This window comes from Salmo salar, chromosome ssa18, assembly GCF_905237065.1.
Source record: "Salmo salar chromosome ssa18, Ssal_v3.1, whole genome shotgun sequence".
Lineage (NCBI taxonomy): Eukaryota > Metazoa > Chordata > Actinopteri > Salmoniformes > Salmonidae > Salmo > Salmo salar.
Window position 1 is genome coordinate 38,389,581 of NC_059459.1, and position 25,213 is coordinate 38,414,793.

Sequence of the window (25,213 nt, forward strand, 5' to 3'; positions counted from 1 at the left end):
GTGTTCATCCCAGCTGGGAATCAGGTCCTATGTGAGGGACTCCTGGTATTCAATAGCTCTGTGTGGGACTCCCCTGGTATTCAATAGCTCTGTGTGGGACTCCCCTGCTATTCAATAGCTCTGTGTGGGACTCCCCTGGTATTCAATAGCTCTGTGTGGGACTCCCCTGGTATTCAATAGCTCTGTGTGGGACTCCCCTGGTATTCAATAGCTCTGTGTGGGACTCCCCTGGTATTCAATAGCTCTGTGTGGGACTCCCTTGGTATTCAATAGCTCTGTGTGTTGGACTCCCCTGGTATACAATAGCTCTGTGTGGGACTCCCCTGGTATTCAATAGCTCTGTGTGGGACTCCCCTGGTATTCAATAGCTCTGTGTGGGACTCCCCTGGTATTCAATAGCTCTGTGTGGGACTCCCCTGGTATTCAATAGCTCTGTGTGGGACTCCCCTGGTATTCAATAGCTCTGTGTGGGACTCCCCTGGTATACAATAGCTCTGTGTGGGACTCCCCTGGTATTCAATAGCTCTGTGTGGGACTCCCCTGGTATTCAATAGCTCTGTGTGGGACTCCCCTGGTATTCAATAGCTCTGTGTGGGACTCCCCTGGTATTCAATAGCTCTGTGTGTGTGAGCGGCCCAGCGTGAGTCAGTATCACCGTGGCAACCAGCCAAATCCTTCTCTCACTGTCTGTCTCTAAGATCTATTATCTAACAGGGAGACGATGAGACGAGGCTTTAGCATTAAAGCCACAATCTGTCATTTCAATTTCAATGACATGTACCATACATATAGATCTCTATTTGAAATGAACACTGAGCAACAGTAGCTATCGCAGATTGGACCTTTTATACAGCACTGACACAATGTCATATAATGGCTGCCAACTTCTATCGTTGCTCTGCTCTCTCAGTAAGAATTTGAATTTCATTACTGTTATAGAAAAATTTAGAGTTTCCTTGAATTGAATGCAATGACATGTAGCCTAGTTGTGTTTCCAATGAAAGACGATTGTCATGGAATTCTAGTTGAATACACACACACACACACACACACACAATGTGCACACACACACACACATGCACACACACACACACACACACACACACACACACACACACACACACACACACACACACACACACACACACACACACACACACACACACACACACACACACACACACACAGGCTGGAACAGTTGGTCACCCCTCCTCTGTATGGCCTGTTTCTGCTGTGCTGGTTCTGTCAGACAATCCAACGGATGAAAACACATTGTGAATCAGACGGTTTTCTTTGTGTTTCACAGCTGTTAAGAATCAAGTCACAGGCAGCTTCATATTGAACGCAAAAAGTGGAGATGCCAAGTCCAGAACCTTCATCGAAAGCGGTTTGGAGTGGGAGTACGTCTTCGGAAGCGGCGAGAAAGAAACCCTGAAAACAATCGGCCCCCTTCACGAGGGCATCGTTGTTCTGGTAAGAAGATGAAACTGATGGATCTAGTAAGACGCACACCCAGACACACACACGCACACCCAGACACACACACGCACACACACACATGCACACACACACACACACACGCACACCCAGACACACACACGCACACCCAGACACACACACACACACACACACACACACACACACATACACACGTACACACACACGTACACACCCAGACACGTGTACAAACACACACCCAGACACATGTACACACACCCAGACACGTACACACGTACACACACACACACACACACACAGACACGTACACACACACACAGACACGTACACACACACACACACACACACACACACACACACACACACACACACACACACACACACACAGGCTGAATGTTTAAACATTGACAAGTGGCAGTTGGGATGCAGGTGTGCATCGCCTCAATTCTCATTTTACCCAAAACAGGCCGACCCAAATGATCACTATCCGACACAGCAGCATGTGGTCAGAAGATAAAGGACTCCATGCCCAATGGTTCACGTTGAGGTTCAGCCAGAAGATAAAGGACTCCGTGCCCAATGGTTCACGTTGAGGTTCAGCCAGAAGATAAAGGACTCCGTGCCCAATGGTTCACGTTGAGGTTCAGCCAGAAGATAAAGGACTCCGTGCCCAATGGTTCACGTTGAGGTTCAGCCAGAAGATAAAGGACTCCGTGCCCAATGGTTCACGTTGAGGTTCAGCCAGAAGATAAAGGACTCCGTGCCCAATGGTTCACGTTGAGGTTCAGCCAGAAGATAAAGGACTCCGTGCCCAATGGTTCACGTTGAGGTTCAGCCAGAAGATAAAGGACTCCGTGCCCAATGGTTCACGTTGAGGTTCAGCCAGAAGATAAAGGACTCCGTGCCCAATGGTTCACGTTGAGGTTCAGCCAGAAGATAAAGGACTCCGTGCCCAATGGTTCACGTTGAGGTTCAGCCAGAAGATAAAGGACTCCGTGCCCAATGGTTCACGTTGAGGTTCAGCCAGAAGATAAAGGAATCCGTGCCCAATGGTTCACGTTGAGGTTCAGCCAGAAGATAAAGGACTCCGTGCCCAATGGTTCACGTTGAGGTTCAGCTTTACACTCCAGTCAGTCCCCTAGAAAGACAGTGGAGCACCTTCACTGTGATTTTAATCATCTTTGATTTAGTCCACTTGTGGTAATTAGTGCTTTTCTAGATCGGTTTCGGTACGATTAGTAAAACAAATATTGTGGTTTTCGATTTCAATAACATTAAATATATATTTTTTTTGTGCTTTTTAATGGAAATTACAAAGCTAAAAATAGTGAACATGTAATTGCCAAAGCATTGAAAATATTCCATTGTCTCTGTCAGGTCCACATGGGGTAGACATCAATAGAAAAATAGGAAATTACTATGAAATAATACAATATTCAGTTGTGTATATTTACTTAGTTTTAATTTAATGACTTTATTATTTTTCATTCCTTAAAGTCATCATCTCATCTCTGGCAGTCAGCCGTCATCCTATCTAGCTAGGCTAGCCTGCCTAAGTATCCAGCAGAGCTGTCTAGTCATTCTGTTTAGCTAGGCTAGCCTGCCTAAGTATGCTGCAGAGCTGTCTGTAGTCATCCTGTTTAGCTAGGCTAGCCTGCTTAAGTATGCTGCAGAGCTGTCTGTAGTCATCCTGTTTAGCTAGACTAGCATGCCTAAGTATGCTGCAGAGCAGTCTGTAGTCATCCTGTTTAGCTAGGCTAGCTTGTCTAAGTATGCTGCAGAGCAGTCTGTAGTCCTTCTGTTTAGCTAGGCTAGCATGCCTAAGTATGCTGCAGAGCAGTCTGTAGTCATTCTGTTTAGCTAGGCTAGCCTGCCTAAGTATGCTGCAGAGCTGTCTGTATAAATCATTTGACTAGTTCTTCAAAGTAGTTCAGGTAAACTTTCACCAACTGTCTCAGTCCCTCTTGTTGTGTTGTGTACATTCCTCTCTCATGCGGTCTGTGTGTATCTAACCAAACGTAGCAGGCGTAAAAGTGTATGCATCTCTGCCTAAACTGGGAAAAAACTGGCGCAATGGATTATGGTCATTGTAGTTAATTACCACATTTCTGCGCTGAACTAGGTTGAATATTTGCTTAATGAAAAACTACATCTCCCTTTAGCCCATCGTCCCACTTAGTTCTTGAGTTGATTTCTCTCGTGAGTGATTTGATTTCCCTCTAGAGGAAATGTGCGTTAGGTTCACATAACAGAACAAAATCGAATTCAAGTAATTGAACTGACGTTGGTCAATTAGTTGTTTAATATTCAACAACAAAAATACTAAATGTTGGTTAATTGCTCAGCACTATTGTCCACTGTGTGTGTGTGGACCAGAAGTCCTTACAAGGATAGTAAAACGAGGACAATTCGGACAAGTGGGGACATTTCGCATGTCCCCACAATGAAAAAGGCTATTTTAGGCTTAGGGGCTTAGGTTTAGGGTTAGGATTTGGGGTTAATGTTAAGGTCAGATTTAGGTTAAGGGTTAGGTTTAGGGATTAGGGAGAATAGGATTTTGAATGGGAATCAATTGTTTATCTTTCTCTCGCTCTCTTTCTGTCTGTCTCTCACTCTCTTTTTCTCTCTCTCTCTCTCTCTCTCTCTCTGTCATCGTGTCCTCTTTCTTCCTTTCCTCTTCTAGGTCATTCCCCAGGAGGAGGACACTAAGATCAGTCTGACATATAAGTACATTATCCATGAGGACCTGCTGCCGGTCATCACCAATAACAACGTTCTCCTGGCCGAGCTGGATACCTACGAGTGGGCCCTGAAGAGCTGGTCGCAGTGCTCTAAACCCTGTGGGGGAGGTGTGTGTATGGGGGGGCCTGGTTGTGGAGTGGATCTTTAGACCAGATGGATTCTCTGTGTGTGGGGGGGGGGCTGGTTGTGGAGTGGATCTTTAGACCAGATGGATTCTCTGTGTGTGGGGGGGGGCCTGCTTGTGGAGTGGCTCTTTAGACCAGATGGATTCTCTGTGTGTGTGGGGGGGCCTGGTTGTGGAGTGACTCTTTAGACCAGATGGATTCTCTGTGTGTGGGGGGGGCCTGGTTGTGGAGTGGATCTTTAGACCAGATGGATTCTCTGTGTGTGGGGGGGGCTGCTTGTGGAGCGACTCTTTAGACCAGATTAATTCAATCTCACCTGCTACAGAAAGGTCCCTGCTGGTTCACCTGTCAATCATGGTTGTTTCCATTTGTGCCTGGGTTGCCAAGTACCCCTGTTGTGGGTTGGTGCTATTGGCCCAACCTGGCAACCTGCTGTGGGTTGGTACTATTGTCCCAACCTGGCTGGCAACCTGCTGTGGGTTGGTACTATTGTCCCAACCTGGCAACCTGCTGTGGGTTGGTACTATTGTCCCAACCTGGCTGGCAACCTGCTGTGGGTTGGTACTATTGTCCCAACCTGGCTGGCAACCTGCTGTGGGTTGGTACTATTGTCCCAACCTGGCAACCTGCTTTGGGTTGGTGCTATTGTCCCAACCTGGCTGGCAACCTGCTGTGGGTTGGTACTATTGTGCCAACCTGGCAACCTGCTTTGGGTTGGTGCTATTGTCCCAACCTGGCTGACACAGAGCAGAGCATAAATGTCCTCAGGGCATGTTGCTCAGGGGTCTCTGACACATTCACATTCAGATGGTTCTTCCTACCCTGTTTCTCTGTCAGTGTGTGTGTGTGTGTGTGCTCTCTCTCTCCAGTGTTAGTTCATATAGCCACCTGTATTTTCTTTCTGTCAAATGATTTACAGTATAATTGAAAAACGTATGTTTTGCCAGACGTTACAACAGATTGTACTAACCAGTTGAATTGGACCGTCTGGCAGGTATACAGTACACCAAATACGGATGCAGGAGGAAGAGCGACAGTCGACTGGTGCACCGGAACTTCTGTGAAACCAGCAAGAAGCCCAAACCCATCCGGAAGAGGTGCAACGTGAACGAGTGCAGTCAGCCAACGTGAGCTCCTCTCCCCTTCATTCTCCCCTCTATCCTTTCTGTCCATGTCCGAGCCATGTTGATAGCAGAGCATCCATTTCATCATCATCATCATCGCTCTAAGGGACTCTCCCTCTCGAAGAGGGACTGGAGCTAATGGACTCTGTCTGGATGACTAACCTAGTCATTCCCAGTAGTAGACAGATTGAATAATGAGATAATTGTCACATTCTTCTTCGTCAGACGATAAGGAAAAATCATTGTCGGACCAAAACGCAGCGGGATCATGTGTACTCATCTTCTTTATTTAGGAAAAGAAGGGAAACCAAAATAAACACGTACACAAAACACAATGACGCATAACAGGCTGGTAAGGCAACTAAGCTATACCTAGCACAATCTCCCACAAACTCCAAACACAAACACATACCTAATTATATATAGGACTCTCAATCAGAGGCAACTAGGAAACACCTGCCTCCAATTGAGAGTCCAACACCCAATACCTAAACATAGAAATACTAAACTAGAAAGAACATAGAAATACAAAAACATAGAACATAACCCAAAACCCGGAAATAATAAATCAAACACCCTTCTAAACAAACCACCACCCCGAACCACATAAAACAAATACCCTCTGCCACGTCCTGACCAAACTACAATAACAAATAACCCCTATTACTGGTCAGGACGTGACAATAATAACCTAGTCATTCCCAGTAGTGGACAGATTGAATAATGAGATAATAACCTAGTCATTCCCAGTAGTAGACAGATTGAATAATGAGATAATAACCTAGTCATTCCCAGTAGTGGACAGATTGAATAATGAGATAATAACCTAGTCATTCCCAGTAGTGGACAGATTGAATAATGAGATAATAACCTAGTCATTCCCAGTAGTAGACAGATTGAATAATGTGATAATAACCTAGTCATTCCCAGTAGTAGACAGATTGAATAATGAGATAATAACCTAGTCATTCCCGGTAGTAGACAGATTGAATAATGAGATAATAACCTAGTCATTCCCGGTAGTAGACAGATTGAATAATGAGATAATAACCTAGTCATTCCCAGTAGTGGACAGATTGAATAATGAGATAATAACCTAGTCATTCCCGGTAGTAGACAGATTGAATAATGAGATAATAACCTAGTCATTCCCAGTAGTAGACAGATTGAATAATGAGATAATAACCTAGTCATTCCCGGTAGTAGACAGATTGAATAATGAGATAATAACCTAGTCATTCCCAGTAGTAGACAGATTGAATAATGTGATAATAACCTAGTCATTCCCAGTAGTAGACAGATTGAATAATGAGATAATAACCTAGTCATTCCCAGTAGTGGACAGATTGAATAATGAGATAATAACCTAGTCATTCCCAGTAGTGGACAGATTGAATAATGTGATAATAACCTAGTCATTCCCAGTAGTAGACAGATTGAATAATGAGATAATAACCTAGTCATTCCCAGTAGTGGACAGATTGAATAATGAGATAATAACCTAGTCATTCCCAGTAGTGGACAGATTGAATAATGTGATAATAACCTAGTCATTCCCAGTAGTAGACAGATTGAATAATGTGATAATAACCTAGTCATTCCCAGTAGTAGACAGATTGAATAATGTGATAATAACCTAGTCATTCCCAGTAGTGGACAGATTGAATAATGTGATAATAACCTAGTCATTCCCGGTAGTAGACAGATTGAATAATGTGATAATTGGGGTGAGTGCCCTGTGCCACGGCAGTCTGGCCTTATTATATGAAAGGTCAGTGAAGTGAAGGAGGTCTGACTGAGAGTCTTCCCCCCCCCCCACCTCTCTTATTCTGTCTGCCCCCCCTCTCTCTTATTCTGTCTGCCCCCCTCTCTCTTATTCTGTCTGCCCCCCCCTCTCTCTTATTCTGTCTGCCCCCCCCTCTCTCTTATTCTGTCTGCCCCCCCTCTCTCTTATTCTGTCTGCCCCCCCTCTCTCTTATTCTGTCTGCCCCCCTCTCTCTCTTATTCTGTCTGCCCCCCACCTCTCTTATTCTGTCTGCCCCCCCCCTCTCTTATTCTGTCTGCCCCCCCTCTCTCTTATTCTGTCTGCCCCCTCTCTCTCTTATTCTGTCTGCCCCCCCTCTCTCTTATTCTGTCTGCCCCCCTCTCTCTTATTCTGTCTGCCCCCCCCTCTCTCTTATTCTGTCTGCCCCCCCTCTCTCTCTTATTCTGTCTGCCCCCCCCTCTCTTATTCTGTCTGCCCCCCTCTCTCTCTTATTCTGTCTGCCCCCCCTCTCTCTTATTCTGTCTGCCCCCCCCTCTCTTATTCTGTCTGCCCCCCCTCTCTCTCTTATTCTGTCTGCCCCCCCTCTCTCTTATTCTGTCTGCCCCCCTCTCTCTCTTATTCTGTCTGCCCCCCTCTCTCTCTTATTCTGTCTGCCCCCCTCTCTCTCTTATTCTGTCTGCCCCCCTCTCTCTTATTCTGTCTGCCCCCAATCCTCCCTCCCTCTCTCTCCCTCCTCTCCCAGGTGGTTGGTGGAGGAGTGGAACCCGTGCAGTAAGACGTGTGGGAAGGTTGGCTACCAGTCCAGGGTTGTTCAGTGTATGCAGGCCCTCCACAACGGCACCAACCGGACGGTCCACACTAAGTACTGTACAGAGGACAAGCCTGAGACCAGGAAGGTCTGTAACCCCTCTGCCTGCCCTGCACAGTGGAGGACAGGGGCCTGGTCACAGGTGGGTCCCAGCATAGAGCTTCACCACAGAGCATCCTCTAGACAGGGGCCTGGTCACAGGTGGGTCCCAGCATAGAGCTTCACCACAGAGCATCCTCTACACATGGGCCTGGTAACAGGTGGGTCCCAGAATGGAGCTCCACCACAGAGCCTTCAGTACAGACAGGGACCTGGTCATGGAGCTCTGTCACACAGCTTACAGTACTACTTATCAGAGTTGGGGTCAACTCAATTTCAATTCAATCAATGATGGAATTGGAATTTCTGTTCACTAAAATAGAATTGTAGTTTTCTTTGTGAATTGACTGAATTGAATTGTAATGAAGCTCAACCCTGGTATGGAACATTCTCCAGTCACCACACACTGAAGGAGACGTGAAGAGGATGGTTAGCGTATCCAGACCCTCTAGCAGAGTCCTATTTTATTGATTTTGTTGAATATAAACACTTTTTTCCTCTGTTGTTTACCGGGTTTTCTGGAAAGGGAAGTTGCTCTATATCGATTTGTTTTAGGAATTGTGCTAGCTAACTGTTCTAGGGATTTCAGCGTTGTTTCTAAGAACTGTGAAGAGCCAGCTGCTTTGAGTCTCGTCTGACCCGCTGTCTCTCTGGCCACCACAGTGTTCAGTAAGCTGTGGAGAGGGGATTCGACAGAGACAGGTTATCTAACCCGCTGTCTCTCTGTGTCTCTCTGTGTGGCCACCACAGTGTTCAGTAAGCTGTGGAGAGGGGATTCGACAGAGACAGGTTATCTAACCCGCTGTCTCTCTGTGTCTCTCTGTGTGGCCACCACAGTGTTCAGTAAGCTGTGGAGAGGGGATTCGACAGAGACAGGTTATCTAACCCGCTGTCTCTCTGTGTCTCTCTGTGTGGCCACCACAGTGTTCAGTAAGCTGTGGAGAGGGGATTCGACAGAGACAGGTTATCTAACCCGCTGTCTCTCTGTGTCTCTCTGTGTGGCCACCACAGTGTTCAGTAAGCTGTGGAGAGGGGATTCGACAGAGACAGGTTATCTAACCCGCTGTCTCTCTGTGTCTCTCTGTGTGGCCACCACAGTGTTCAGTAAGCTGTGGAGAGGGGATTCGACAGAGACAGGTTGTGTGTAGAGCCACAGACAACACCATCGGCCAGTGTGAGGGAGACAAGCCTGAAACTGTCCTCATCTGTAAACTGAGCCCATGTCCAGGTAGAGTACATACAAACACACACACATGCATGCTCTTATGCACACACACACACACACACGCTCACAGAAACACACACACACAGAACAACACACACACACAGAGATAGAAGTCAATGATGTGTAATAACTGTTCCTATTACTGTCCCTATAAGTGCATCAGGAGACCTCTGTAGCACTTTGTGTGTGTGTGTGTGTGCGCGCGTTTAACTTAAATCATAAAATATACTTGACCAGAAGTCCCCACAAGAATAGTAAAAGAACAAACATAACTGGAGACATTCTGTTGTTCTTCACGAGGTCAAATGCTGTTTCTAGTGGGGTTAGGGTTAAGGTTAGAATTAGTGTTAGGATTAGAATTAGGGTTAAGGTTAGAATTAGTGTTAGGATTAGAATTAGGGTTAAGGTTAGAATTAGTGTTAGGATTAGAATTAGGTTTAGGGTTAAGGTTAGAATTAGTGTTAGGATTAGAATTAGGGTTAAGGTTAGAATTAGTGTTAGGATTAGAATTAGGGTTAGGGTTAAGGTTAGAATTAGTGTTAGGGTAAGAATTAGGGTTAGGAGCTGAGATTAGTTTTAGGGTTAAGGTTAGGTTTTTGGGTTATGGTTAGGGTTAGCCTTAGGGTTAGGGTTTTGGGTTATGGTTAGGGTTAGCCTTAGGGTTAGGGTTTTGGGTTATGGTTAGGGTTAGCCTTAGGGGTTAACCCTTTCACGTGTGAGTTCCAAATATCTCTAACGGTCGCCCCAGCGTGAGTTTTTTTATGCACGTGATGTTCGAACGTTCTCTCCATTCCAGGATGTGATTGTTACATAAACAACAACACTGAATGGCTCAGAGTGGGAGTGAGAGGTTACCGTGATTGACTGCCTAAACGCGCAATTTGTATCAATAAATCACTATCAGAAAATGTTTTGTGTGGTATTATTGATATATTTACTATTTTATTTACGTTTTTCAATTACCCGTGATAAATCATGCGTTCCGATTTTTGCATAAATTGTAAAGGGCGCATAGTATGTGTGTAAAATAATGTTTTGAAGGTTGTACTGATTATGATGAGCTAAGCTAATTCCAGCTTTGTGTATGGAGCCATGTTTGTTGACATACAATGCATTCTGGTTTTCACTTGATCGTCTGTCGGATCAAAGATGCTATAACAAAATGAGGTGAGTAAGGGTTCACTCATTTTTTGAGAACTTCAGGAAGTGAATGTGGGATGTGAATGATGGTAGACCACACCCCATCAACAACTCATCTTGTCTTCTCTTATTATCTTCGGTTTCTGTGAGGTAAAAAAGCATGGCTGCGCGCTGAAACTAATCGTCGGATTATGTCAGCCGATAGTTAGAAAATATGACCGCTTGTGTTGCGTCAATCTTTCCTCAGCGCTAGGACAAATGTAGCCTACATTTTTCCGGTTAGGATGATTGTGTTATGCTATAGATACTTCTGTGAATATCTGAACATTGCATCCAAAAATAAACTGCTCACATTCTGGACATAACTTTGTAAGGACTGTGTTTGTGTAAATAGTTTCTGAAAAAAGTGTGGCCAGCTCAAATGTTGATTGTTGCGTCATTCGAAACTGGCGGTTCTACATGAGTGTTCTAAATGAGTGTTCTAATCACACGGGGTGTGATCGTATGCTTCAGGGACCACTGTAGAACGATCACACCCCGTGTGATTGTACGTGTGAAAGGGTTAAGGAAAATAGGATTTTGAATGGGACTGAATTGTATGTCCCCACAAGGTTAGCTGCGCAAGACTGCGTGTGTGTGTGTGTGTGTGTGTGTGTGTGTGTGTGTGTGTGTGTGTGTGTGTGTGTGTGTGTGTGTGTGTGTGTGTGTGTGTGTGTGTGTGTGTGTGTGTGTGTGTGTGCGCCTGTATCTGTGTCTATACATGCATCTGAACAGTTGGGAAAGCCAATATAAATGGACCCTCCTTCTCCTCCATAACACCTGGGGGGAATGGGGGGAATTGAGCTTTGTACCCAGTTGTTATCTGAGGAGTGACTTCCAGGGGGTGAAACACATTTAGGGGACACCTCTTTATGAACCATTAGAAAGGAGGATGAGAGTTGTCCAAACATGAATGGGTGACATTTAGGAGAGGAACAGGGGTTCTTAAAGAGCTCTGATTACCTGGGGAGACAGGAGAGGAGGAGGTTCTTAAAGAGCTCTGATTACCTGGGGAGACAAGAGAGGAGAGGAGGAGGTTCTTAAAGAGCTCTGATTACCTGGGGAGACAGGAGAGGAGGAGGTTCTTAAAGAGCTCTGATTACCTGGGGAGACAAGAGAGGAGAGGAGGAGGTTCTTAAAGAGCTCTGATTACCTGGGGAGACAGGAGAGGAGAGGAGGAGGTTCTTAAAGAGCTCTGATTACCTGGGGAGACAGGGGAGGAGAGGAGGAGGTTCTTAAAGAGCTCTGATTACCTGGGGAGACAGGAGAGGAAAGGAGGAGGTTCTTAAAGAGCTCTGATTACCTGGGGAGACAGGAGAGGAGAGGAGGAGGTTCTTAAAGAGCTCTGATTACCTGGGGAGACAAGAGAGGAGAGGAGGAGGTTCTTAAAGAGCTCTGATTACCTGGGGAGACAGGAGAGGAGAGGAGGAGGTTCTTAAAGAGCTCTGATTACCTGGGGAGACAGGGGAGGAGAGGAGGAGGTTCTTAAAGAGCTCTGATTACCTGGGGAGACAGGAGAGGAAAGGAGGAGGTTCTTAAAGAGCTCTGATTACCTGGGGAGACAGGAGAGGAGAGGAGGAGGTTCTTAAAGAGCTCTGATTACCTGGGGAGACAGGAGAGGAAAGGAGGGGGTTCTTAAAGAGCTCTGATTACCTGGGGAGACAGGAGAGGAGGAGGTTCTTAAAGAGCTCTGATTACCTGGGGAGTTTGGAACAGATGGTGCGTTGTGGCTTTGTCTGAGACCATGTTTATGTCAAATTAGGACATAGGCTACTGCTTCACTGTGGTTTGTGTTTGTTGTATTGTTGGTTACTGATGTCCACTTGGTGTGTGTGTGTTGTTGGTTACATGAAAATTGCAAAAAAAAAAAAAACATTTTAAGTTTTGGAATGGCTTAGTCAAAGTCCAGACCTAATCCCAACTGAGATGTCGTGGCAGGACGTGAAATGAGAAGTTCATATTTTTTTGTTATTTGTCAACTCAGGCTCCCTTTATCTAATATTAGGTTTTGGTTGAAGATTTGATAACATTCAGTATCAAAAATGGAGAAAATCAGAAAGGGGGCAAATACTTTTTCACAGCACTGTATATATACTGTATGTCTAATTTTATACTGTATGTATTTATACTGTATGTAATATATATTTCACAGCACTGTATATGTATGTATGTCTAATTTTATACTGTATGTATTTATACTGTATGTAATATATATTTCACAGCACTATATATATACTGTATGTCTAATTTTATACTGTATGTATTTATACTGTATGTAATATATATTTCACAGCACTGTATATATACTGTATGTCAAATTTTTTTTTTTTATTGTGTCAGCGGACCCCACATGGGGTCGCAAACCCCTAGTTCGGGAACCACTGCCATAGCAAATCCCTTTTGGTGCTATATGTAACCTTTTTTTGAAGGTTCTATGAAGAACCATGCTCAAGGTTCTAAATGGAACATGGTGCTAATGTTCTATAAAGAACCATTAGTAAAAGGTTCTATATAGCATCAAAAAAGGGTTCTACTATGGTTGCAACCCTTTTCCTATGGTCCTTTATAGAACCTTTATGGAGAATGGTTCTATAAAGAACCTTCTTTAATCTTAAAGATTCTTTGTAGATCCAATTGAAAACCACACAGGGTTTTATTCTGGTCAGACATGTTATATTGTTAAACTACCATAGGTGTTATTATTGACAAGTTGAATCAAATGAGCTTCCTCTGGAACAGCTGGGGTCCCGCGAGGAGAGAATTCAGACCCACTGACTGATTTAGTCATCTGTTCTCAACAGACATAAGGCCATAACATGAGTCTTTCACAGGACACCATTATTGACCATTGTCATATCTAATATGTAATGGAATTACACAAGAGATTACATAAACTGACATGACACTCTCACTCACAGCTGCACAAAAAGAGCTGTGCGCAAACCACGCCCCAAAATATTCTAATGAGCTGCTTCCCCTACATTTTAATTATCACTAGAAGAGGAAAGAACCATTTTCTGAACTGTAAAGAACCATTTGAAGAGCTCAAAGGGCTATTTGAGTCATTATGGTTCCACATAGAACCATCACCTTCCCAAAGAACCCTTATGTAGGGTTGCAGTTAAGATAACTTTCCCAAAAATTTCCAGGATGTCCAGAACTCCCAGTCGGTACATTACCAGAAGAAGTAAGGAAAAAGCAAGACATCTGGAATCGTCCAACCTGGATTTCTGGAAAATCTGAATTTTGAAAGCCAAAGTCCCACCATGTAATAATGTGTAAATGTTGCCGTCTCTCATCCTGTGGTTTAAACAGGACAGTCATCGCTGCCCCCGCTCACTAAAGAAGCCATGGAGAATTCAACAACGAAGACGGAGGGTGTACATCAGATTGTTCCTGATAATCCTGTCCACAAACTATCCTCCAGTAAGTGAGCATGGGATGCTTCTATTGAATCCAATAAAATCCTAGTCTATTCAATTCTTCTATTGGAGTTTATTGGATTCTAGTCTATTCTATTATTCTATTGGATTTTATTGGATTGTAGTCTTCTATTCTTCTATTGGAGTTTATTGGATTCTATTCTATTCTTCTATTGGAGTTTATTGGATTCTATTCTATTCTTCTATTGGAGTTTATTGGATTCTATTCTATTCTTCTATTGGAGTTTATTGGATTCTAGTCTATTCTATTCTTCTATTGGATTTTATTGGATTCTAGTCTATTCTATTCTTCTATTGGAGTTTATTGGATTCTATTCTATTCTTCTATTAGATTTTATTGGATTCTAGACTATTCTATTCTTCTATTGGATTTTATTGGATTCTATTCTATTCTTCTATTGGATTTTATTGGATTCTAGTCTATTCTATTCTTAGCGGCTTACCGTTTTAAACATCTGATACTAAAGAGTATGTCTGAGAAATATGTTTGAGGTACAGTTTGTAGTGAATTCTGGGAACAGCCCTGACTGGGACTCAACCCATAACCTTAGGCGTTACGCCAAGAGGTCCAAATCTCTTTTCTTTTGTGACCAACTTTATATTCAGTTTTGTCATTCTTTTGTTTTTGAAAGCGGGGTTACAAGTACAAAAACAATCAAATAAATGCATACAAAGATAACCCAGTCCCCTTCCACCCGCCCTCATCCTCAATTGTTCCTTGACCAGCCCCATTCCTTCTTGTTGTCGATAATTCTAGTGTTATAACTCCTAACAGTAACTGGTAACTGGTTAAATGGGAGAGTGAGGTAGTCGCCAACTTAGAGCCAATCATTTTTCAGCAGCAGTGCTGCCCTCCAGCAGTAATCTTCTCTGATTGATTGAGAGATTCAAAAGGCTATCATCGTTAAGTAACATAATTAAAGGAAAACATTGAATATTTAACCTCTATGGGCTAGGTGCACTCCATCAACAGCAGGTGCATTTCAAGAGCGGCAAATTTGAATCCAAATAAATGTCAAAATTCAAATTTTTCAAACATACAACTATTTTACACCCTTTGAAAGATAAACATCTCCTTAATCTAACCACGTTTTACGATTTCAAAAAGGTTTTACGGCGAAAGCATAAATTTAGAGTATGTTAGGACAGTACGTTTACAAGAGTTGTGTGTAATGTTTTGTCAATTCAAAGACAGGGTCACCAAAAGCATAAAACCAGCTAAAATGATGCACTAACCTTTTACAATCTCCATCAGATGACACTCCTAGGACATTATGTTAGACAATGCATGCATTTTTAGTTCTATCAAGTTCATATTTATATCCAAAAACAGCGTTTTACTATGGCATTGATGTTGAGGAAATCGTTTCCCTCCAATAACCGGCAGTCAAGTCAGTACCACAAATTAAATAATTAAAATGAGAAAACATTGGTAAAATATTATATTGTCATTTAAAGAATTATAGATTTACATCTCTTGAACGCAATCAACTTGCCAGATTTAAAAATAACCTTACTGGGAAATCACACTTTGCAATAATCTGAGCACTGCGCCCAGAAAAATACGCGTTGCGATACAGACTAGACGTCATGTTGGGGAGATCTAAAATCGAAAATACTATGTAAATAATCCATTACCTTTGATTCTCTTCATCAGATGTCACTTCCAGGTATCACAGGTCCATAACGAATGTAGTTTTGTTCAAAAAAGCTCATCATTTATGTCCAAAAATCTCCGTCTTGTTAGCACATGATCTAAGCCCGCCGGACTTCACTTCATGAACGAGGGGGAAAAATATATTTACGTTCGTTCAAACATGTCAAACGTTGTATAGCATAAATCATTAGGGCCTTTTTTAACCAGAACATGAATAATATTCAAGGTGGACGAATGCATACTCTTTTATAACGTATTGGAACGAAGTACCCAACATGAACTCGCGCGCCAGGTGTCTAATGGGCCATCATCGTTCCATGGCTCTTGTTCGGTCAGATCTCCCTCCAGAAGACTCAAAACACTTTGTAAAGGCTGGTGACATCTAGTGGAAGCAATAGGAAGTGCCAAAATATTCCTCAGCCCCTGTGTTTTTCAATGGCATAGGTTTAAAGGTAATACAACACATCAGGTATCCACTTCCTGTCAGAAAATGTCTCAGGGTTTTGCCTGCCAAATGAGTTCTGTTATACTCACAGACACCATTCAAACAGTTTTAGAAACTTTAGAGTGTTTTCTATCCATATATAATAAGTATATGCATATTCTAGTTACTGGGTAGGATTAGTAACCAGATTAAATCGGGTAATTTTTTTTTTATCCAGCCGTGCAAATACTGCCCCCTAGCCCTAACAGGTTAAATTCATGAACTTCGTGGGATAAAAAGGCATTTATCTGTTGGGCACACCCACATCAAATGAAAGAATGTGCCTACCTGATTTAGGGGACACAGTGAACAGTTGCGCATTGGGGCCAATTTCATTGTAAAATGTTTCCTTGGTGTTAAATGCAGTCAATGAACAAACTTCAAATGTATAAGTTGGTGGTTGGGATTACAGAATGCCATGGTCTTATTTTTTCCATATTCTGTTTGAGTTAAAGGATTGTTCAGATTCAAGTAGATCTGTAGACCGTACTTTTTTAATGGCTTGCTCAGAATATGAGCTTTCCAAAAGTTGTTTATATATCATAGTGCACTCCTTTTAGGAGCCCAGATAACTTATTTTATAAATCCCATCATTGGAGGTTTCAGTAGCTGGGTTTCCCAAAGGTCTCCATAGCTGACTTAAGTTGTAAATATAGAAAAATGTTTCCTTGGAATGTTCTTAAACCATTAATGTCCATGATATCAGTAAGGATACGGATTCCACATTTGGACCATTGAGGGGATGCTAAAGGCTATCCTCCAGATCACAAGGCATTATTGTGAAATATTGGGAGTGTGGACATGCCATTTTGATTCCCAGTTACATTGTTTTTCAAATAGAAATTGTGTGAGCAATAATAGGGTTAAAGCATAGTTTTACATTGTGTAAGGGAGGTATCAGTGAAGACCACCTCTTCCAGGGCAATAGGAGCCAGGGGGCAGAATAATCATGTCTAAACCAATTTAGGATGGGGCGAAATGCTAGTGCCTGGAAATACAATTTAAGGTTAGGTATGGATAGTTCTCCTACATCTTTCCCTCTTTGTAAATGTGTTCATTTTATCTGGGATCGTTCACCTTGCCATATACATTTTGAAGCCGCTCTATGACTTTCTGCCCAATAGCCAGAGCCATAGGAAGCATTGAACTACAGAAATCCAGCTGCAACTGGGATATTCCATCTACTGAGGTTGGATTGAATTGATTTGAGCGTTCTGTTAGTTTCTGCCAATGGTTTTATCTACAGAAGGAGCTACACTGAGTATACAAAACATTAGGAACACCTGCTCTTTCCATGACAAAGACTTTTGCATTTTGGTAGGACTTCATTGTAAATGAGAATGTGTTCTTAACTGACTTGCCTAGTTAAATAAAGGTCAAATAAAATATTTATAAATATAATAGCCTGACTAGGTGAATCAAGGTGAAAGCTATAATCCCTTTTTGATGTCACCTGTTAAATCCACTTCAATCAGTATAGATGAAGGGAAGTAAAAATGGAAGGAGACAGGTTAAAGAAGGATTTGTAAGCCTTGTGACATGGATTGTGTATGTGTGCCATTTAGAGGGTGAATGGACAAGACACAAGATTATAGTGCCTTTGAAAGTAGTAGGTGCCAGGCACACTGGTTTGAGTGTGTCAAGAACTGCAATGCTGCTGGGTTTTTCACGCTGAAGAGTTTCTCGTGTGTATAAAGAATGGTCCACCACCCAAAGGACATCCAGCTAACTTGACACCACATTGGAGTCGACATGGGCCAGCATCCGTGTGGAACACTTTTGACACCTAGTAGATTCCATACCCAGGCGAATTGAGGCTGTTCTGAGGGCAAAAGGGGTGCAACTCAATATTAGGAAGGTGTTCCTAATGTTTTCTACACTCTGTGTATATCTACTACCAAATATTTAAAATGGGAAACGATTGAGTTTCCATAAGTAGAATTATATTGTCGACTGGGGTGGGTGTTGAAAAAAGAAATCTGCCCGCGCCTCAGATGCTACATCAGTCCGCTAATAGAGGACTAGTAAAGGCCAGGTGCACTTCTTTTGTGAAATATATACTTTTATTAAATTCAGATTTTTCAGGGGGTGCAGCACCCCTACTTCCCACGGCTAGGATTCTAAGGGTTTTGTAATGATCAATTATCCTTTTAAAATGATAAACTTGGATTAGCTAACACAACGTGCCATTGGAACACAGGAATGATGGTTGCTGATAATGGGCCTCTGTACACCTATGTAGATATTCCGTTTCCAGCTACAATAGTCATTTACAACATTAACAATGTCTACACTATTTCTGATCAATTTTCTGATCAATTTTAATGGACAAAAAATTTGTTTCTCTTTCAAAAACAAGGACATTTTTTACATTTTAGTCATTTACAGTAGTGAATGCATACATTTCATTTCATGCATTTTTTTTTGTACTGGCCCCCTGTGGGAATCGAACCCAGAACCCTGGCGTTGCACACACCATGCTGGCGTTGCACACACCATGCTCTACCAACTGAGCCACAGGGAAGACACGGGACATTTCTAAGTGACCCCAGACATTTGAACAGTAGTGTATATATATTATTAATGATGTAGTTGTTATCTTTGGTGTTAATAAGACCATAAAAACAGTCCCACAGTGAAACCCAGCCATTGGTCGTTCTCCATCCAGGTCATGGAGTCGCTCCTCCGTCACATTGGCCACTGACTCCAAACTTTCCACTTCAGTAGAGTAGGTATCCATTTTAGAAACGAGCAGTGCAAGAGATTTATTTATCTGTTTTAATTGCAAGTCGAAGGTAGACGTAACTAACAATCTCTTGGATAGTATTGGTCAACTCTTTCTGTTGTCGGGTGTTTTAATAAACATCTATATTTTGCATTCAAGCCTCAGTTTTGGATGTATTCATTTTTCCGACAGTGTGCGGGTCGCCATGTCTTCCAGTATTGTTATTGTTGACTGCTACTCACCTGGAACAGACACTAGTCAGTAGTAAGGACCTTAAGAGAGCAGACGGCATCTTATCATTCATGGGTGTTGAGAACCGCCATGTTCCCACAGGTGAATTCTGAATGGACAGAATAGTCCAGCTACTGGAGAGAAATACACCTGCTATTGTTACTTTTTAATACAGTGACCAGCCCACACCTTAATGTGATGTTATATGTAATACACATTTATTAGAAAATAAGTCACTTCATTCCTAGTTATTTTGCAAAAGAAAAGCCAGGAGAAAGCCACAAGTTTTCAGTGCATGCCAGCGGAACGGGATATAGTTGAAGAGGTTGCCAGGTGTTGGATTGCCAGGTGTCTGGTTAATGTCACTACTGTATGAGGAAAGAGCCGTAATGTGTCTGACTCTGCTCTCGCCCCACAGATGAGCCATGTCTTGGAGACAAGTCTATATTCTGCCAGATGGAGGTCCTAGCCCGTTACTGTTCCATTCCAGGCTACAACAAGCTGTGCTGTGAGTCCTGCAACAAGAAGGAAGGCTTCACCACCCTCTTCTCTCCATCCCCAGACCTCCACAAGACTGGAGGATCCTCCGACTCAGACTCTGAGACGGGCCCAGACCAGGAGACCTCCACCCAGCCCAACCCCACCGCCACCACCCTACCATCAGACTCCCCACTCCCCACCACCCAGAGCCCATCCCGAACCACTAAGACCCCTAGACGGCCTCGCTCCACTGCTCAGGGCCTGACCACCTTACCGTCGGCGAGTGCCGTCGTTCCCCAGGGTCCTTCCTTTGGGGTCGGGGATGGAGACTCGGTCCCTGGGCTCCCTTCTCTACCTCCAGGTCCCAGCCCGCCTCTCCGGCCCCGGCTCCGATCCAACGCTGCTCCAGACTCCAATGGAGACCCTGCTTTATCGCCGTCTAAAGAGCACAGCAGTCCAAACAACCGCTCTTTAGGCCAATCTGCCGGCCGCGGCCCTGAACCCGGGCCTGCTGGAACTGTGGCTGGCATTGCTGCTGCCATGTCAAGAAGGGAGGATGTAGGATCAGACTCAGCTCACAGAACCAGAACAACCAGAACCCTGTCCCATGTGCTGACATGATCACTGACTTATCCTGGGACTTGCTGCTCAGTAATATGGTCCACCGTGACTTCTGTCAGCTAAACGTTATTGCAACGTTGTTACAGCATTAGAGTGTTACAGCGTTACAATGTGACAATGTTACAATATGACAATGTTACAATGTGACAACTTTATTACAACATTGTTACAACATTATTACAAACATCTGATGGATTATCCTGGGCTGGACTCTCAACCGATTGCTGCAAGAATAAATTAACATAACAATTTAAAATAAATCCATGCCAGTGGACTTAGACCAGTAATGGTTACCTCATCGAACCAGCAGAGTGATCTCTATGCATTTGTACTGCATCACTCAGCCCTCTCTGCTTCAGTTAATAAATGGAATAATAAACAAGAAAATAAAATGGTGCTGGAACTAAAATGACTACAAGACATGTTAAACAATGTGACAACTGCATTGCTACCATTTACTTCCTGATCTGTGTACAGTTGTGCAAACATATTTTGAAAGTGCATCAGAACTACTTATTGAACTTTAATATTGTGAAGATATTGTGTGGCACGGCCAAAAACCTTAACTTTGGGGGCTGTCACAAGTTGAAGTGGTGATGTCACAAGTATTGGTGATGTCACAAGTTTGGAGATGATGTCACAATGTATTGGTGATGATGTCGCAGTGTCTTGGTGATGATGTAACTTCCTCCAGGGAGCTTTGTAACCTCTGCCCATTGGTGCTCTTATTGTTGACGTGCTTCCCAAACAACCATTTACAAGAGATTGACCTCAGGTCATCTAAAGGTCAACAGGTCAAGTCTGTTTGTAAAGCCAACCCCACTGTAGCATGCACATTACCTTTGTGGAAAAACTCACATATGCTTTAAAAGATAAAAAGAAAACCATTCTTGATATTTTTTTGTAAGTGATATATTTTTCAATTAATATTGTATATAGTGTACATTTCAGCAGCATAGTATTATCTAAGAAACTAACAGCCAGCCAACAGAATGTAAAGTATAATGATGTCAGTCGAGAAGTAGAGAGAATGCTGTAAGTCTGCAGAGTGGTTGGTCTGATGTCACGCTGTTTCAAGTTGTGCATTACCTCATTCCTGTCTTGCAGTTCATAACATCATTATGTGTATTGTATAGTTCTTGTATATACATGAATGAAAAGCTTTAAATGTTAATATTTATTAAATTTTTAAATGGTAGGGAGGAGAAAAAAACGTTTGAAAGAAAAATGTAAAAGTTGTTGTCTTTTTTGCGTCATCTCGGTCCGAGTCGAAAGCTAATCAGCTGGTGAAAAAACTCAGTCAGATTAGGACAATACCTTGTTGTTCAAATACTTTTTCCTATCTTCAAACATTTTTTTATGCTAACAGTAGGATTCAGTTCATACCCAGACCACATCTTGAAGGGACAATCTGCAGTTGATGCATCACTTTTTACACTTCTAAATATTGATGATGTATACCCATTGATTCTTGAAGTATAGAACTTATAGACGCCTCATTGTCTTAGTTCAACTGTCGTACCCCATCAGAACTCAAAATACGCTGAGTGTACAAAACATTAGGAACACCTTCCTAATATTGAGTTGCATCCCCTTTTCCACTCAGAACAGTCTCAATTCATCGGGGCATGGACTCTACAAGGTGTCAAAAGCATTCCACAGGGATGCTGGCCCATGTTGACTCCAATGCTTCCCACAGTTCTGTCAAGCTAGCTGGATGGCCTTTGGGTGGTGGACCATTCTTGATACACACAGGAAACTGTTGAACGTGAAAAACCCAGCAGCGTTGCAGTTCTTGACACACTCAAACCGGTGCTCCAGGCACTTACTACCAAACCCCGCTCAAAAGGCACTTAAATATTTTGTCTTGTCCATTCACCCTCTGAATGACACACATACACAATTCATGTCTCAACTGTCTCCTCCCCTTCATCTACACTGATTTGAAGTGAATTTAACAGGTGACATCAATAAGGGATCATCGCTTTCACCTGGTCAGTCTGACCACCTCCGGCTCAATCCAGGGACCCATTGTGTCTGGATATCTTCTTACAAGTTTAGATCTGTACAGTGAAGTGAAGCCATTTATATCATCCTTATCCCACACTCTAAAATCATTGACAGGTGGCCCCATTGACTTATGCCATCAATTTGTATCTTAAAATAAATACATCAATATTAGCTGTGAAATAATTTTCAGACAGGGAGGGACCAGGAAATGAGGTCACAATGCGGACAGTGGGCGGATAAGACATTTTAATGCCATGTGTAGACACTTTTCATAGAATATCCCAATCCGAATGTGGACAATATCAGGACACATGACATGTTAGCACTAGCTATTATAACGGTGGATTCTGAATGATGGTGGTGATGAGTTGTCGTGCAGAGTACCGCGTTATTGGAAACTCACGCTGTTCTGCAAGCAGTATTGCCCGGTTTTGACTAGATGGAGTACAGCAAACTTTTCGTAGCAAGGTTAGGATAACTTACGTAGCAAGTTAGGAGAATTAACATAGCAAGTTAGGAGAATTAGGTTAAGGTTAGGAAAAGGGTTAGGGTTAAAAGTCACCTAAAATGAATGTTGTGTTCGAGACCACTTAAAGTGAGATCGATTGAAGACCAAGACCGGAGCAAATCGAGCCACTCTACAAATGTTTACTAACCCAAACACAGTGGGGAACAATGGGCCTTCTACGCATTCAGAGAAGGGCTAAGGATGAATAAAATAAGGATTATAATAATGATAATTATATTATTATTTTCAATGATGTTCTAATTTAATCTGGGGTGGCAGGTAGCCTAGTGGTTAGAGCGTTGGACTAGTAACCGAAAGGTTGCAAAATCGAATCCCCAAGCTGACAAGGTAAAAATCTGTTGTTCTGCCCCTGAACAAGGCAGTTAATCCACTGTTCCTAGGCCATCATTGAAAATAAGAATTTGTTCTTAACTGACTAAATAAAGGTAAGAAATATCATCTGTTTTTGTTGGAAAGGAATGGATTTATCTCTGGGGAGAAATATCTAGTTAGCTAAGTCAGCGATTGGCTAGCCCATCAGAAGCAAGATAAAGGCGTCTGCCATTCAACTGTATTAGGGAAACATTTTGGAGTGACAGTGGAATCAACCAATCACATTTTGACTTAATGAGTGGGACCGTTTTTACAAAAACATATGGAAACAACATGTCACTGCGCAATTGCGAGCAGTAGTTTTCCCACGGTCTAGCTAGCTAGCTTTTGTTGTCAGCTAGTTTGCAGCGGCTGCAGTAGCTGTTATCAAAGAGGATGTTGTTGCTAATTTGTTAGCTTCTCCCTTTGCAAGAATAACTTTTAACAAGTTAAGTTTCAAATGATCATCATCTTGTGAGTGGAACTGTGTTTGTTATTGCAGCGCCTGTTGTTAGCCGTCTCTTTGAAAATAACTTGTGTGTGTGAAACGTTGTTGCATTTTAAGTGGAACTGACAGCATTTTAGCATCATGAAATCTTATTAAAATCTCTTCATGTACACCCCCAGGAAGAATGACACTTAAAAAAAAAAATCTGACAATCGACCACTTAGATATGGTCATATCCACGTTTTCATGAATTCTTAGAATGTTTGGGAATTATGTATACTAATGCATTTGTGGAATTTCTATAGCAGTATAGAGTGAGAAAGCGGCCATGTGTTTGGACAATTAATAGACACTGCAGTGAATAAAACCGAATAAAACCATCTGTCTTGTCCAGAATCATTCACTTTGAACTGGACTGTGTGTTTAGAGGCAGTAGGGCCTGTCATCATTCACTTTGAACTGGACTGTGTGTTTACAGGCAGTAGGGCCTGCCATCATTCACTTTGAACTGGACTGTGTGTTTACAGACAGTAGGGCCTGTCATCATTCACTTTGAACTGGACTGTGTGTTTACAGACAGTAGGGCCTGTCATCATTCACTTTGAACTGGACTGTGTGTTTACAGACAGTAGGGCCTGCCATCATTCACTTTGAACTGGACTGTGTGTTTACAGACAGTAGGGCCTGTCATCATTCACTTTGAAATGGACTGTGTGTTTACAGACTGTTGCAACAGCGAGACATTAGATCATTAGAAAACATTCGCCAAAAACCACAAAATACACCTGAATAGATTTCTGTAAATATGTAAATACCACAGGAGTCCTCTTACATTTGGGAACTTTACAGTCCTATTGATCAAACAACCATGAAAAGGTAGGCTCTCTCCCTCAGTTATGCACATCAGCAAGATCAACAACTAATGCTAGCCAGAGCAAGATGAGCTAAAATCAAACGAAGGAACATTAGATAAACCCTCAAACTTTTTCAGCTAGTTGGCCGTCAAATTTACACTGATAAACGATGGGGAATTGTAGCCTCCATGTCCTTCTGCAGCTTGCCTGCCAATGCATGCTTGTCCCAATCAAGCACCCAAGCTAACTGGCTGAAGTTGCATCTCTAGCTGTGTATATCCACCGAAAAACAATATGAGGGGAAAAAGTAGTCACTCACCCACCCAATGGCATAACATCCCCCTAGCAAATATCTAGCTAGCTATCTAGCTAACTCTAGGCTCCGTATTTTAAGCTTGCTACATAAATAGATACGCTAGCCTATTAGCCACATTATGATTAACTTGTGATCATTGCCATAGCTAGTTTGATTGTATTGACATTCCCAGCCTTAGTTACATTCGTCCGTTTTTGTCCAGAATATTGAGTCATTGAAACTGAAACCGTGCATCCCGAATGGAGGCAGCAAACAATGTACCAGGCCAGCTGTGATTTACAACCTGATAGCAATATTTTTGTACTGGTGAATAATATTATACATGCATTAAACTGCACCTATCTATTCTGCCAACAATGCCTTAGTGTACGTCATGTAACGCCGAGTCAAATAGAACCTATTTTTAAAACCTCTCATGAAGTTGGTTATGTGGCATAAACTGGGAATTTGATATTTTTTACTGAATTTATGATTGTCTGTTTGTTTCATATCTGCAAAGTAGTAACACTGTCAGTTCCACTTTAAGGTCAGAGGTTAAT

General features: G+C 42.6%; 1 protein-coding gene across 3 annotated transcripts in view; it reads left to right on the top strand.

Moving 5' to 3' along the window:
* Positions 1–23,884, top strand: part of LOC106593178 (A disintegrin and metalloproteinase with thrombospondin motifs 3) — a 132,716-nt gene extending 108,832 nt beyond the window's left edge. Inside the window, exons 16-22 of one of the 3 annotated variants that reach the window (XM_045701095.1) lie at positions 1,307–1,473; positions 4,142–4,307; positions 5,320–5,452; positions 7,957–8,164; positions 9,220–9,349; positions 13,841–13,951; positions 19,628–23,884. In XM_045701095.1, coding sequence (XP_045557051.1) covers positions 1,307–1,473; positions 4,142–4,307; positions 5,320–5,452; positions 7,957–8,164; positions 9,220–9,349; positions 13,841–13,951; positions 19,628–20,166 — 1,454 coding nt within the window. In that variant the 3' untranslated portion in view covers positions 20,167–23,884. Of the gene's footprint in view, positions 1–1,306; positions 1,474–4,141; positions 4,308–5,319; positions 5,453–7,956; positions 8,165–8,784; positions 9,200–9,219; positions 9,350–13,840; positions 13,952–19,483 lie in introns of those variants that run through there. The other 2 variants (XM_045701094.1, XM_045701096.1) reach the window with 2 other exon arrangements.
* Positions 23,885–25,213: the final 1,329 nt, after the last annotated feature.